The sequence below is a fragment of the Gambusia affinis genome, linkage group LG18, assembly GCF_019740435.1.
Source record: "Gambusia affinis linkage group LG18, SWU_Gaff_1.0, whole genome shotgun sequence".
Classification (NCBI taxonomy): Eukaryota; Metazoa; Chordata; class Actinopteri; order Cyprinodontiformes; family Poeciliidae; genus Gambusia; species Gambusia affinis.
The window spans coordinates 8,551,291-8,567,095 of NC_057885.1; the positions used below are offsets into that span (position 1 = coordinate 8,551,291).

The window sequence follows — 15,805 nt, forward strand, 5'->3', positions numbered from 1 at the left end:
ACTTAAAATGAAGAGAAAAAATGAAATTCATCACACTTAGAAAATTGGGTCTCAGAAATGTCTTTATTTTTAATTCTAAACTTTAACTGTAAGGACTTGTTGCCAGAACCCAACAATAAAGTAACAATTAATCTTAATAGGAATCAGCACAGACCGACTAGTTACACTGTTCATTAAGAATATTTTAGTTTCTGGGTTTTTTAATATATTAAGTGTTTTAAAATAATTTATTTTTTTAAATGTGGAATCTATAAATCCATAAGCTTTTTTTATGTATTCATTTACATTAACTTTAAATAAAAAAATAAAAAAAGTATTCAAATCAGACTAAAATCATATTCCGTATTTGGACAGAATCTGTAAAGTCGAGAAGAGTTCAAATGTAGAACATAGCAAAAATAACTCCGTGATTCAATCACAGCTACTGTCCTATTTTCAGTGAGGCGGAGTTCCTTGAACCATGACCTGGATTAAAGAATGGATAAAGTCTCTCAGTGAAGCTGCAGTCATTGAAAGAAAAGATGAGTTCTGCGATGTCGACGTCGTAAAACGAGACTAAACCCTCGTCGTAGTCGACAAACAGCCCGATTCTCTGAGGACGTTGGGTAAGACTGAGAGGGATTTCATGGCTGGCCCGTGCTTTGTATTCATTCTCCTTCCTTAGACTCAGTATCCAGTGGCCGCTCTCGTGACTGTTTGTGACTTTTTTCTTCCTATTGATCGACTCGTAGACCACTCCGAAATCATACTTCATCATGTCCATCACCTGAACCTCGAAGTAGAACCTCCCGAAACCGAAATTCTGTTGTGCCACGACTCCCCCTCCTGGATTAAACCTCTTTGGCAAATCTGGAACAAATTTCTTAAAATCACCCAGACGGACTTGTTTGCCGTCGTCAGATACGATGAGCCATGGATCTGCCGTCTGTGGATCCAGAGTTATATTTACTTTGAACTTCTGCACTCTCTTTAGCTCTGCCTCCTTCAGCTTACACTTTTCTTTCTCGAAGGTAGCCTGCAACTGATCCACAGCTTCCACTACTGCTTTCCTTACCATCTCTTCATATAGAGGGATTTGGACACTGACGTCTGACCAGTCCTTCATGGCTGGGATGTTATTGACGGTTGAAAAACTTCTCAAAATATGAACGTGATCATCAGACGATGAGAGCTCTTGCACATCGACGCTACTCTGCATCAGTACCTTCACTTCCTGCCCCAGCTCTGCTATAAGTCTTTCAGTTAGCCTCTCTGCCGTGACTTGCCTTATTTCTATATTCCTGAGAAGTTCATCTGAACCATTTTCAAGGATTTGTTTCAGATCTGTGAAGACCTGAAGACCGACTGCCGCCTTACTGTCTGCAGCTTCTTGGTTCAGCCTTGTCCTGTGCCTGAGATCCTGCATCTTTCCTCGTCTCTCTTGAATCATCCGGTTCAACGTTTCCTCTGTCCCTCTTAGCACAAATCTCTTTTGTCCAGCCTCTTCACTCAGAGGAAGGTAGTCGTGCTCCTTGTGATCTAGGAGGGTGCAGAGCAGGCAGGTGAATGTCTGGTCTGTCCTGCAGAACAGCTCCAGCGGTTTGTTGTGGTATGAGCACATCCTGGCCTCTAGGTTCTCCACAGGCTCTACCAGCTGGTGCTTCTTCAGGCCTTTAGTGATCAAGTGAGGCTTCAGGTGTGTTTCGCAGTAAGATGCAAGACACACCAAGCAGGACTTGACTGCCTTCAGTTTCAGTCCCGTGCATTCATCGCAGGATATGTCTCCTAATGTGGCAACCCTTTGTTGCGACCGAGTACTGTTGAAATTGTTTTCATCAACAGCAAGGCTGAGACCGCTCGTGGTGTTGGTGGCAGCCAAGCTTATGTTGCTATTGCTACTGCTGCTCGTCGCATTGTTGCTTCTAGAGGTGTTGCTCTCGATGATGCTGCTGGATCTGCTGAGGGTGCTGCTAAGTTTACTGTGAAAATTCATTTCTCTGTTGGTGGTGGTGTAGCCTTTTCTGGGTTTAGGTGTTGCAATGTTGACGTTGCTACTGTTGTTACTCCAAGTATTCCTTCTGGGGAAGCCGCTGCTGATATTGCCGTTGGATCTGCTGAGGATGTTGTTAAGTTTGCTGTGGAAATTGCTTTCATGAATGCTGTTGCTACTGTCGTGCGCCGAAGTGTCGCTCGTATAAGGGCTGCTGTCTGTCTCACTTTTGTTGATGGTGCAGAGCTCCTTTGCTTTGGACTTTTTGAGGCAATTTGCCATCTTAGAGAGGACTTGATTGGGTTGAAGCTGAGGGCGTTCATCAAATACCTCTTCGCATATCGGACACTGACAGTGGACACTCTGACCCCATTCTCTTAGGATGCACGTTTTGCACAAGTTGTCGCCACAGGGCAGCGTGACAGGAAAAGTAAAGATGTTCTTGCAGATTTGGCACCGGAGCTGGTCCTCAGGTAGCAGACGGCTGGCGGCCATGTTGGCTCACTGGCAACAAATCAGAGGGACATGTGCTTAATGAACTATTTGTCTAACAGCTATTAACCATAAAATAATTTAGTCAGTCAATTTCTCATCTTTTTTTCCCTGATTTCAAAAATGAAAACAAACTAACTAATCAGTCAGATCAGTACAAGATATCAGCACATCAGGATGCAGGAGCCCCGTCGATGTCCATTAGTATCAATGATTTTGATTGGTCCGAAAAGTCATTAATAGCAAATAGCAATAGAGATAAATGAGTTAACATAAAAGATGAGTATACTAAAATTTTCTAAGCTCCAATGTGAAACACTATTTGATGAAATGAGAACATTCGACACGATGTCTCCTGCTACCAAATGTTTGTTCCCTCGACAACAGTTTGGACAAGCAGGTGCAGATTGCATACATTTGACTTTTAGGCAAATAATTAATTCCCATGTTTCTGAGTACTGCTAAAGGCAGCCCATGTGACACCGGTGCTACTTCTGCCACGGGGTACGGCAGCCAGAATTGGAGAACAGTACAGCAATAGTCTGGAACACATTTAACTGTTGCTTTAATTTTTTTAGAAGGTAATATTTTTGTATTGAATTCAACAGGATTGGGTTTTATCTCAATATTCAGCTCAGGAAAAAAAAATCAAGAGAGCACCTAAGATGATCAGTTTCTCTGGTTTTACTGATTGACTAAAATGAACTTTGTTCTTTTATTCTGTGAACTACTGACAACATGTCTCCAAAATTCCTAGCAGAAACTTTGTATTTATTTGCAGAAAATGAGAAATGGTCAAAACAACGAAAAAGATGCAAAGAAAACAAGTTCATGTTACTTTAGAAACAACAATATAGATGTTTTAACTCAGGAAGAGTTCAGAAGTCAACATTTGGTGGAATAACAAGAAGGTGTTCTATGGGATTCACTTCAGTGTGTCTTCATTTTTTCCAGAGCTCTATTTCTCGTTCGCTTTGACATCGGAATACCAAATAATCCACTTTAAAGTTGTCCGGTTTTATGTGTGTGAGAGACTCACCTGTGTGCTGCAGAGGGAACCTTTAATGAAGTCTCCAATGAGTTTTTGTGTCTTTCTGACTGTGAGGAGCACAGCTTTCCTTCTTATTTTTCTTCACAGTAAGCCATGTGGTGTAAAGTTCAATCCTGATAGCAGATAAAACATCACCTGCTCTGCTGGGATTTCCTTATCGTTTTATTGTTGACATTCAATAACTGGTAACTTCCCGGCCATGTTGATGTCCTCACACTGTTACACAACGTTAGCTATTACGTGCTGCCAGTGTTTGCTGCTTCAAAATAGTTTGCTGAAACCTATAACTGTACCATTGCCCCATGATGGATAATAAAAATAAAAATAATTACAGCATTCAATAAAAAAACAAACATAAAAACATGGTTGTTATGATTTTTGTGCTGTCTTTCCTGTCTGGTCAGAACTGTAAAAATCTGCCCGCTTTGGGTCAGAAAAACAAACAAATAGGCAAACAGGAAGGCAGCATCACCAGAGAAACGGACATGAAACGGAAATGGACCAATCAGGATGGTAACGTAGTGTCGCCCAGGGAGCGACATCTGTAGAAACCATTGTTGTGTTAAAGCATGAGGGTCTTCATTGGGGCACTCCCGGTGATGGTGAACTCATCCCAGTACAGCTTAAATAATTTCAGTTTTAATTTCAGTTTTACGTCTGTTCAGCTATCGGGCGCACACAGGAGGACTTTCACAACACACGTGCTGCTGAGTGAGGAATTTACGGCCAAAGCTTTCTGACAAGACAAAAAATATTCCAGGTTTTACATTTACTGAGTGATCACTGTCCTCGGGTGTCATTTATATTTGTGCTCTTTTATTGCTCAACTGGTCTTGCCATATATGTTCATTCCTTTGGGTTTAGTTTATTCTTTTAGAAAATCTGTTCTTTTAGATTTTGCTCTCTTTGATTCATGTTATTTTTCCCCTCTTGATTTGTAATTCCTTTGAGTCACAGTTCAGTTTTTCTGTTTACTTTTTCACCCATCTCTGGTCCACAATCAAACTCTTGTATTTAATATCCTGTATTTTTCTTTTTCCTCATGGGCACGAGTTGCAACCACAAATATTTGCAGTTGTAAATCAGAATATGTAGCTGAGTTGAGCTTTGTAACCTTTTGAAATAAATATTTATTTATAACAAAATATTTACTTTTTTGCAGGTACATAGAAAAATAAAACTGTGTGATACACTGCACTCAAGACCCTCTGCTTGTGTGTCAGTTTCAGCCTACAATTACAAATTTTAACCAGGATTTTCTCGCTTTCATCTGATTGGTCGATGTGTCACAAATTTGGAGCTAGCTAGGATATGTTAGCAGCTAGTTAGCGGTAGCCTCAACCGCCTCAAATCTCAACAGGACTGAAATGTTTGCCATGAGAAAAATAAACTACATAAAATATACAATATTAAATAGTCCTTACCCTGCAAAGTTTAAGACCTGTGATTCAAATATTTAAGGCCAACTTACATTTTTTTAATGAGGTCTTCATTTTAGATGATTTAAGACTTTTTAAGACTTTTTAAGGATGCCATGCTCCAAATTAGGCTATATGAATTTTAGGCAGCATTTAAATCTAATAATTTTATTTTTTTTAAACTTCCTTAGTGCTATTTATTCAGAAAGTCATCTGTGAGGACTGATAACTGATTGTTATTGTTATCGTGAGAAACCTCAGCAGAGTTAACAAGTGAACCGCCGACACATTCTCTTTGTAGTGTTTTCTTTCCGTTTTATGCATAATTAATGTGGATGAATGGAAAACACTTTCCAGGAGAAGATCATTTCCGTGATGAGTCACTTGAAGCTCAGTTTGTAATGATCATAAATAATGTAAATGTTCTTTTAGTGGGTAGTGAATATTTGTGTTTTTTCCCCACTTGTAATTCCTCTGGTAGTTTGGTCTTCACAGGTTTTGTGTCACACTGAGCTTTATGTGTGAAGCCTCTGCTAGTCTTGTGATTGTGCTGACTGCAGGGTTAGCTTCTGATAAAAGTAACACACTGAGCTTATAATTACACTGTCATGTATAGCATACTGGTTTCCTAAGACTCCCCTATCCTTTCTTTTTTTTTATTTTTTTTTTTAGGGGTTTAGGAAGTTTTTTAGGGGGTTTAGGAAGTTCTGAGGTATTTTGTATTTAAGTGTAGATTTGTGTCTCATCACGGCGTTTCAGAGTCTCTAAAAGGGATCAGAGCCAATTTCACAGCTTAAGGTTTTGTTTCATCCCTCACCCAACTCATTTTTAAACCAATGGAAACCTCCACCGAGGCAGAAAATAGTTCTCCGACTTGTGGCAATGTTTATCTGCGAGAAACCGCTACGCTTACACACAAGAACAGATGTGATAATTTTTCTCTATTCCCATCGGCTTAGTCATTTTCCGGACCAAGACAAAAGTCCAGTTGGGGCTCATCAATTCCCTTCTTTGTTGTTATTTTTGCAGCCCTGATTTTTCTGAGCCAGCCTGTAGTTTACTATTGGTTTTACTTGTAGCATATGTCAGTTGTGGTTCAAACTCTGTTTTAAACATGTGTATCATGGGGTTTAAATGATTTATAGCTGTGCATTTCTGCAAATTTTTGAAGTATTATCAAGTGACAGATGCAGAGAAATAATGGGAATTTATTTGTTTTTGTTGGCTGTTAATTCTAAGGCAAGGGGATACTTTGCTACGATAGCTACCAGGGCAGACACATAGCTACCTTACCAGTTAGCTATCTCTTCTAGAGATAGCTAAAAATGTAGCTATCCATAGTATGAAGATTATCTCTGTTAGAGATAGCTAACTATCGCTAACAGAGATAGTTAGCTATCTCTGTTAACTGAGCTAGCTAAATGGGTAAATAAGATCTTGCGTGACCTTTGTAAGCTAACTAACTATACTACCAATTATGATAGTTATCTATCCTAGCTAACTAGTATGATAATTAGATACCTAGCTAACTTGGTTAGCAAGTTAAGTTAGCTTGGTAGCTAACCCAACTAGTTATCTAGCCAACTGGTTTAGCTATTTAGCGTGACGTCAAACCCAGTCCCAAGTTCTGACTTCATAGGTAACTGCAATGCAGCGTTAAACACATAAAGGGATAATCCACGTAATGTTTAACTATCTTGAGGATATTTAATCTGCTCTGGTATAAAAACTTCAGTATCTAGACTCTTCAAACCTGAACTAAATTACTCTACACTCGAAGCAGAACATTTCAGACCAAATATTTGCGAATTGCTCTTCAGCCCTGTCCTGAATGGAAAGCTACAATCCTAGTCTTACATAAATACACACAAACAAAATCAATAACACTTATCTTACAGCACATTTTAGTTGAGAGGTTCTGAAACAACATGAACATTTGAACTCCGTTCCCCCCAATAATCTATTATGCATGAGCTTTTTTCCCCTCTCTTTTAGCTTCCAGGGTCCAGTTTACCACATGTTGTCCCTGGTTGCTTGCCACTGTGCGTCCAGCAGTATTGGGTTATCTGCTCTCCGGGGATTCAACTGATTTTCTCTGGTCCGGAGGAATGCGTGAGAACAGAGCCGGGTTGACAAAGTGAACAGCCGATCAAACCAAACTCCAAGTGCCTGAAGAGTTTGAGATTGAGACGTAGCAGGTCCTCGGCTGGAATGCTAATATTAAACAAGATATTAATATTTAATACTTGCACCGCAAACCCCCTCCGAGATCTTTAATGTGTGGAGAGATTAAACGATCAGGGATACCCTGAGAGGAACAATCAGTGCACAGTCTTTCCTTAGTTTATTTATTGTACTTCATTTATTAAAGGCAGTGAACTTGTATTCATGTATTCTTAGACGAATATTTCTTTTGCACCAGAAGCAGAGTGGTTGTAAAAAAAACGATGAGCCCTCGTAAGTCTTTCCTAAAAGCTGACAGAGGATGTGAGGATTTGTGAATGTTTTCATTTGAAAAACAGATTTATTCTGTTTCTGCGTTTTAGTCCCAATTAAATGTTTCGGCTCACCATTGAAATGTCAAAACCGGGCAAAATGTAAATACAGAATGAAGACTTCAACCAGACCCTTTCCACTGATGAAAAGCACATTTTAAAAAAAATGTTCTTTGCAAAATAAATCAAAGACTTTCTATTTAGAAAGTAAAAAAGAAACGGAAGTAGACATAAAATTAACATCTCTTCATAAATAACTAATTTTTTTTGTAATAAAGTGTCCTAATTTGTAACTGTACACACTTATTCTCTTAAACGGTCCCTGTTTGGACTCTGAGTGTCTTCGCGCTTCCTGTTCGGACCACAGCTGAAGGGACGATCGGGTTTATGCCGAATGTGATGTGTTTTCCCACGCCGCTCGCACACATCTGTCGCCGTATCACCAGCCAGCGCCGGCAGCTGTAGAGCATCCGATCCAAATGACATCATGTTGTTAAAGGATGACTCCTCCGGGCCAAGTCTTCACCGAGCCCAGCAAGGCCGAGGCAGTACTTTTAAACTGTAGTCCATAAAAACAGTTCGCTCGACGTTTTGGTCGCAAAATACCACTGGTTTTAAAGCTTCCATAGCCGATAAACCAATTACTTTTCTGTTTATTATGGAGCACCGTTTAGGACTTGGTGTAAAATTAAAACGTCGGCTATCTAATCTGATTCAGAAGGTAAATGAAAGCCTGAATTTTCTGGGAATAAAGTTTACTGACGTCAGTTTTTCCTTTGCGTCTGAATATTCCAGTAAGATCCAGTGAAAGTTGTGACTGTAGCGTGACAATGTCGTGTGTTTAAGAATTACCTGTATATAAAATTACTTCCACTCTTTGTGCAAACGCTTCTGCTATGAAACAAAACATTCTTATTTTCTACACCTTCATTCATTTCTAGATTGCCGTTTTGATGAAATATGGACAGCAGAAGTAACATTTTTTATTTTTTTCGTGTCCTTATAGTTACGACGTTTTGACTTCGCTTTGTGGAAATGCCTCAGGTTTAAATAGAGTGGTAAAAGTACTCAATATGAAGTATTCATGTGGTACATTTTTCTTTTGCGTATTGTGTGACGCTGCCACAGATTTGGCCTCCAAGCATCTTGGAACAAATTTAGGCGGTTTCCTGATTTATTTACGTTGTTGTTTGGCCTTGGGGGTCGGATGGGGACCTAAATGTTTAAACACCAGCTAACAACGCTGATTATTATTTGATTAAGTGGCTGCAGGGAGAGACAGCGGGATGCAAATGAAATTAAACAGCATAATAAAGCAGAACTAAACACCAAAACACTCATGAGCCATAATCTCCCCCTCAGCACAATAAGTCAGAGCTGACAGACCAAAATGGGATTTTTTAAATTTTTTTATTATTGTAGTAATTCTTTATACTGGAGCTTTAATTCTGCACACAAGTAAAATTGTACAGAGAGATTTTTACTGTGTAAGGTTAAAAAGTGGTGGTGCCATTCTTTAAAAACAAAGTTTGAGTCGATTTTCAGCGACTCTGAAAGGACCCTTGAAAAATAGCAGGTATTGTTCCTAAAAATTTAAATCACGTCCAACCTTTTTACGCTTTTCACATGCTGTTTATTCTGTAATATTCAACTTAAAACCAAACAAATCTGTATTAGCGGGAAAAAACAAAAATAAAAACTAAAACAGTCTGGTTCTAAACGTTTGCGTATCGTTAAATTAATACTTTATTGCACCTTCCTTTTATGTGACTACAGCTTTCCCTCTGTTGTCTGTTCATCCCAGACTTTGACTTGACATTATTTGCCCACTTTATCTTGGAAAATTCTCCAAATTCTATTAAATTGTGATTAAACAAAAATAAACTGAGGGAGGGAAGCTAATTACACAAAGAGAGCTGAACTATGACACAAAGAAACTATAAATGAACAGAGAAAAAACTTACACAGGTTTAGGAGAACTAAATCCAATGTCACAAAAAAAAGGTGATAACCAGCTACAAAACAGAAAGAAAGGAACTGATATAGGAACATGTCACTAACAATAATGAACACAGAAAATAAACAGAATTTTTGCATATTGAAGCAAGGAAATGATTAAAATACAATTGCCTGTGGAGATTTGGAGAACACTGTCGTCATAAAACAGATAACAGTAACCAGACGTTCCTGCAGCTCCTTCAGGAACAGCCAGCCAGCAGAATATTCCCAAACATAAAAAGGCGACGCTCATGGTTCAAAGTTCTGACTGGGAACTGAAGTGACCTAAATACGGCTCTTCCTGCAGACACATGCAGCATGCTAAGTAGATGTGATCACCAAGTCTTGTTCTTTCTGTCACATCCTCCTGAGAAAACTCTCATAGTTAGGCGTTAGCAAGCTGAAGTAGTTTTGTATTATGTTCTGTCCATGAAACATCACAGGATATTTGACCTAAAAATACATCTTGACTTATTCCCCTTCAATTCTCAATGAACGGTTTAAAATGAAGAAAAATTATCTGGGGCATTTTTGCTTAACATCAAGGCTATAAAGAAAGTTAGCGATCATCAGCTAATTGAAAGATGAGAGCGAGAGCTGAAGTACTTCCAGCTGAAATTGGTGTTTCATTTTAGAAAAGCTGAGTAAAAGTCTCAGTCAAGCATCTGACTTCCAGTTTTTTGAGCCATCTGGGCAAAGCAGCTTTATCCAAGGAAGCTAGGTGCAACTACCTAGCTCCTGTTAGCTAGCTCATGTTACCTAGCTTCTGTTACCTGGCTCCTGTTAGATACCTCGTTGCCTAGCTCCTGTTAGCTGTATCATGTTACCGAGCTCTTGTTAGCTAGCTCATGTTACCTAGCTCATGTTACCTAGCTCCTGTTAGCTTTCTCCTGTTAGCTAGCTCATGTTGTTTAGCTCCTGTTAGCTTTCTCCTTTTAGCTAGCTCATGTTACCTAGCTCCTGTTAACTAGCTCCTGTTAGCTTTTTCCTGTTAGCTAGCTCATGTTGTCTAGCTCCTGCTAGCTTTCTCCTTTTAGCTAGCTCATGATACCTAGCTCATGTTACCTAGCTCCTGTTAGCTTTCTCCTGTTAGCTAGCTCATGTTGTTTAGCTCTTGTTAGCTTTCTCCTTTTAGCTAGCTCATGTTACCTAGCTCCTGTTAATTAGCTCCTGTTAGCTTTCTCCTTTTAGCTAGCTCCTGTTAATTAGCTCCTGTTAGCTAGCTCCTGTTAATTAGCTCCTGTTAGCTTTCTCCTTTTAGCTAGCTCCTGTTAATTAGCTCCTGTTAGCTTTCTCCTTTTAGCTAGCTCCTGTTAATTAGCTCCTGTTAGCTAGCTCCTGTTAATTAGCTCCTGTTAGCTTTCTCCTGTTAGCCAACTCCTACAATCTACAGATTCTAAATAACCGTATTTGTTTTTTCTGCTGCGAACCACACAACAGTCAAGAACTACTTTCTTTCTTACTTCAAAATAAGAGTCTCAGACATCCAAGATCTGAAACTTAAAACTACTGTTGTAATAAAATGGCATATAATAGCTTAGAACTGACCAGATAAAAACACCCAAAGAATGCATTTTAATATTGGGAGATCTCATGGCTCCAACTATTGTTATACCATCAGTCTTTTTGAAACGATTGGAAAATTGATTGTGAATCAGGTGTTGGAGAACAAGAACGGACTTTTCTTATTGGGAAACTCTTGGGCACTGCTGGCGGTGAGGGTTTGTTATTTAAACTGAGAGTTTGGAGCTGCGGGATTCACATCAGTGGTGCTTCAAGTCTGATCCGACTCCTGCCTAACACAATGTGAAAGTGTATAAAAAAAAAAGACCCTCTCATATGTTATGTTCAGTTGTTGCATCAGTGTTGCTCCCAGTGTGTTAACAGCTGAAGGCAACAGCGGAAGTGCTGAGAGTTTACATCACACTGCTGTGTTTGTTTCCTTCAAACTGTCAACCTATCCTCCCATCTTGTTTCTGCTCCTGTTTTCTATCTTTTTGCCAGATGTGGTGAATTTTACGATGTCTTATGATCCTGTTCTTTGGAAATGAAGTGAATGTAGTCAAGGAAATGAAACAAAAGGACTTTTGGGGACCATGGTAACAAGGTATAAGAAAATATATAAAAATGTAGGTGTAAGGGGCGTGCTGTGGTGGCGTAGGGGACAGCATGACCCACATTTGGAGGCCTTGAGTCCTTGACGCGGCCGTCGCGAGTTCGATTCCCGCACCCAACTGACATTTGCCGCACGTCTTCCCCTCTCTTCTTCCCCCTTTCCTGTCAGCCTACTTTCATATAAGGGACACTAGAGCCCACAAAAGACCCCCTGGTGGGGAGAAAAAAAAAATGTAGGTGTAAGTTAAAAAGGGCAAGCCCCAGTGATTATTGACAATCTTTTTACATAGTTTTTACTCCAGTATGTGGAAAAAGTAATGCATTTAGTTTAGCTGATCCCTCAATCTCAACTTTCTCATTGCCGAGGGATTAGTTGCATTTTTTGTAATTTATTGTAGAGTGCACATTTTCTTTTGGTTCAACCACTCTGAGCAGAATAAAGTAAGAAGATTTGTGCTTGGTTGATCATTTCTTTGTCGTAACAATGCTTCTTGGCAATAAATCTGTTTTATTTCCCTTTAAACTGAGCCACATTTGTGAAGAAATCTGATTTGTGGATAGTGCTGGAGAGTTGATTATGTGGACTGCGGCCATTAAAAATGTGCTGAATCTTCTCTGCCGGTGCCAAACAGCTAATTCTGCTGGTCTGCTGTAAACTCTTGTTGTTTATTGGATTGGATGATTAAAGTTGGAAGAAACAACAACATACTGGAAATGCAATGATTGATTCATTTAAGAAACTGGACCCTAGGAGAACTGTACACAACCACTGTAGCCCAGTACTCCCTCTTCATGGTCACCAGCTTGGTCACACAGTGCTGGGGGATGTGAGGGCAGCCCATCGTTCGAACCGCATTTGTCTGTCATTGTGGCCGGCACTCCAAGTATTCAACAGGGTCGAACTCAGGACTTTGACCAGGCTGTTTATTCTTTCAACCCCCTATTTTTGGATGTTCTTGTTACGAGCGAACACTGCTATCTTAGGGCAACGGTGGTAGGAGTCCATCCTGCAACCAGTAGGTCACTGGTTTGTAAGACACTTCCCTCGCCTTGCCTGCTGCTGGTGGTGGTGGTAGGAAGCATCACTACTGTCAGACCCTACTGTAGCTGTATATTACACGTCCTGGTATCAGAACTACTGTAATAGTATTGGTGCAATCTAAAGGAAAGAACAGAGAGGAGTCAGCAGTGAAGCGCAACGCTGTCCTTAGCTTCCAGATTGCGTTTTTCTTTTATTTGTGAACACACACAACCTTTAAAATATACAGAAGCAAATTACTCCACATTAAAGTATAACGGTCCTAAAAAAAATACGTTATATTTCAACGGTCAACGGTCCCCAATGAAGCAACCGCAACATAACGGTCCCCAGAGCGAGAGAGCACAACAGCAACACCACCCTCACCCGAAAACACTAACAACACAGCGCACAGAAACCGCGGATCAGCGACACATCACGTCAGTCAATACACAAACATCCCACAAAGTCGTCCCGGTGGGCTTTCTTCACTATATACTGACCTAAAGGAAAGAACAGAGAGGAGTCAGCAGTGAAGCGCAACGCTGTCCTTAGCTTCCAGATTGCGTTTGGGGCAGAGCGGAAGTCCATCCCAAAACCAACCTGGAAGCAACGCCCCGCCCCCAAACGAAGGTTCCGCCTCACCGCCACCACTCCGTCCCCACCCCAGGAAAGCATTAAAACTGTAAACAAAAATGCAATTTGTTATATTTCTTTTAGAACATAGAATAAATTCTATCTGAAACTTATTTACAAATTAATTTAAAAAAAAAACTAAAGATTGTGGTGGGATTTTTAGGTGCACCACACACTCCCCGACTTAAAAGGTGGCTCCCGACACTTCAAAGCCAGTGATGACAATTCACCAAATATTAACAGCCTGTATTATTACAGGAGCCTCACTCAAATTACCTTTTCCTTCAGTGTACACATCTCAGTATACAACATTATAAGGCATTGTAAAAGGACCTGCAGTTGCATAAGGTACAGTCTGATGAGGAGTATAAAATGTCCTTGTACAGGTTGCATTACCCACAATGGTGGAGCTTGTAACCCACACAGTCCAACATGACCTATGAGCCCTTGTGGCTGGTAAGAAGGCTGGCCCAAAGTGTTGTAGCTGAGTGTCTGAGGTGGTCTCCTTGCCCGTGTGGACCTTCTGAGAAATCCCTCCTGAGTTGGTGCTTGCTCCTCCTGCTCGATTTCAAATTCAACCTGTTCAGTGTCTCTCTCCAGTTCTTGTTCTCCTTGTTCATTGTCTGTTTCACAGTTTTGGACTAGTTCATTTTCAGCTGGATGCGGGTGCTCCGTTGGAACATTTTCATCTGCAGTGTTCAGTTGGGAATCCCTCCCTTGATTCACAGGTGTGAAAACATGGCTCGAGGATGGATTAGTTTGAGTGGCTGGTTCCTGTAGTCTGGTTGCCACAGGTACTCTGAGCCAATAACGTGTCCTGGAGTCACTCTCAGAATCTGATGAGTCACTGTCTCTTTTACTTTCGCTTGAACCGACCTGGCGACCTTTGACTCTGCTTCTGATTGGCGCTTTATCTTCTCTGCAACCCACAGTTATAGGTAAGTCATTAACCAGGTGCAGGAGATTTCTGTGGAGAACCCTGGTTTTCTGGGCATTGTTCTCAGGATATACTTTGTAGATGGGATTGTCATTAATCTGTTCTTTAACAATGTACACAGTCTGCTCCCAGTATGACCTGAGCTTTCCAGGTCCGCCCTTTTCTCCAAGGTTCTGAACTAGCACTCGGTCTCCAGGCTCTAAGACAACTCCTCTCACATGTTGGTCATAGTGTTTCTTTCCATGAGCACTCGACTCCTGGCTGTTGTTGGTATCGATAAGCCTCCTTCATCCTCCTTGCCCACTTTTGCACATATCCATGTGGTGTTTCACTGTCCTTCTCTGTGTTGAGTCAAACATGAAGTCCACAGGCAAGCGGGGTGCCGTCCAAACATTAAGAAATGTGGGAAAACCCAGTGGCCTCATGTTTTGTGCAATTATATGCATGAACAAACTGGGTCAAAATGACTTTCCAGTTATCTTTTTCCGTCTCCTCCAGGGCTCTCAGCATTTGAAGCAGGGTGCGATTAAATCGCTCGGCAGGATTTCCCTGTGGGTGGTATGGTGTGGTACGTGAGTGGTTGACACCTGACAGCTGCTGTAGGCCCCTAAACAGTGAGTTTTCAAATTCACGGCCTTGGTCGTGATGTAGCCTAGCAGGGTAACCGAAGCGAGGAATAAAATCACTAAATAGTTTCTCCGCAGCAGTTTTGGCTGACTTGTTTCTGGTTGGCCACGCCTGAGCAAAACGCGTAAAGTGGTCAACTGCAACAAGTATGTATTCGTGACCACCCCTACTCTTTTCTAGATGCATGAAGTCAATGGACACTAGCTCCAAGGGTGCACTGGAGCTGATGCTCCCCATGGGTGCCCTGACATGTGTGGTGGGTTTCTTTTGTTTTATACAGGGACATTGTCTTGTCACATAAGCCTCAATGTCCTTCTTCATAAAGGGCCAGTAGAAGCGATCTCGGGCTAGGTTGATAACTCTTTCAGCACCGAGGTGACCCATGTCGTTATGAAGGTGGTTTAGCACCAAGGACCTGTACTCTGCTGGCAGTATAAGCTGCTTCCTACCCCCAGCTTCCCTGTAAAGTAGCTCATTCTCAACTTTGAGTTTTCCCCACTCACACATTAACCTCCTCACTAACCCATCTGCATTTTGTCTATCTCTGTCAGTTAGTGTGTGTTTTGTCTCTTTTAATCTGATAAGTTCTTTTATTGTTGTGTCTTGTCTTTGTGCTCTTACTAGCTCCTTGTGGCTAATGCTGGGTAAGGCTGGTGTGTCTGATCTAGCATCCTGAGCCAGATTTAAAACAGCTACATAGGCAACATCACTTTTCTTTGCCACCTCACTACCTTCCCATGTTGCACAAACAATGTCTCGGCTAAGCTCCTCTGTACACTCCCCGACATAGTTATCAATGTCCAGCGGAAGGCGTGACAAAGTGTCAGCGTCCACATTAACTTTACCAGGCCGGTACTTGATGTTAAACCTGAAATCAAGCTCTCCTACCCACCTATGTCCTGTCGCATTCAACTTTGCAGTGCTCATTACATATGTCAGAGGATTATTGTCAGTATACACCGTGAACTCTGGGGCATAAAATAAATAATCCCTGAACTTTTCACATATGGCCCATTTAAGAGCCAAGAACTCTAACTTACCGGAATGTA

The 15,805-nt window shown here is 40.9% G+C and overlaps 2 protein-coding genes across 2 annotated transcripts in view; one reads left to right on the forward strand and one right to left on the reverse strand.

The window, feature by feature from the left end:
- nhsl2 (NHS-like 2) overlaps nt 1-15,805 on the forward strand; it is a 131,646-nt gene that overhangs the window by 30,988 nt on the left and 84,853 nt on the right. The gene's annotated exons all lie outside the window — the stretch shown is intronic.
- LOC122819952 (E3 ubiquitin-protein ligase TRIM39-like) lies at nt 348-3,582 on the reverse strand. Its single transcript, XM_044097042.1, has 2 exons — nt 3,501-3,582; nt 348-2,473 (listed from the first exon to the last, which is right to left on the reverse strand). The coding sequence occupies exon 2, from the start codon at nt 2,462-2,464 to the stop codon at nt 422-424; it is 2,043 nt and encodes a 680-aa protein (XP_043952977.1). The 5' UTR covers nt 2,465-2,473; nt 3,501-3,582; the 3' UTR covers nt 348-421.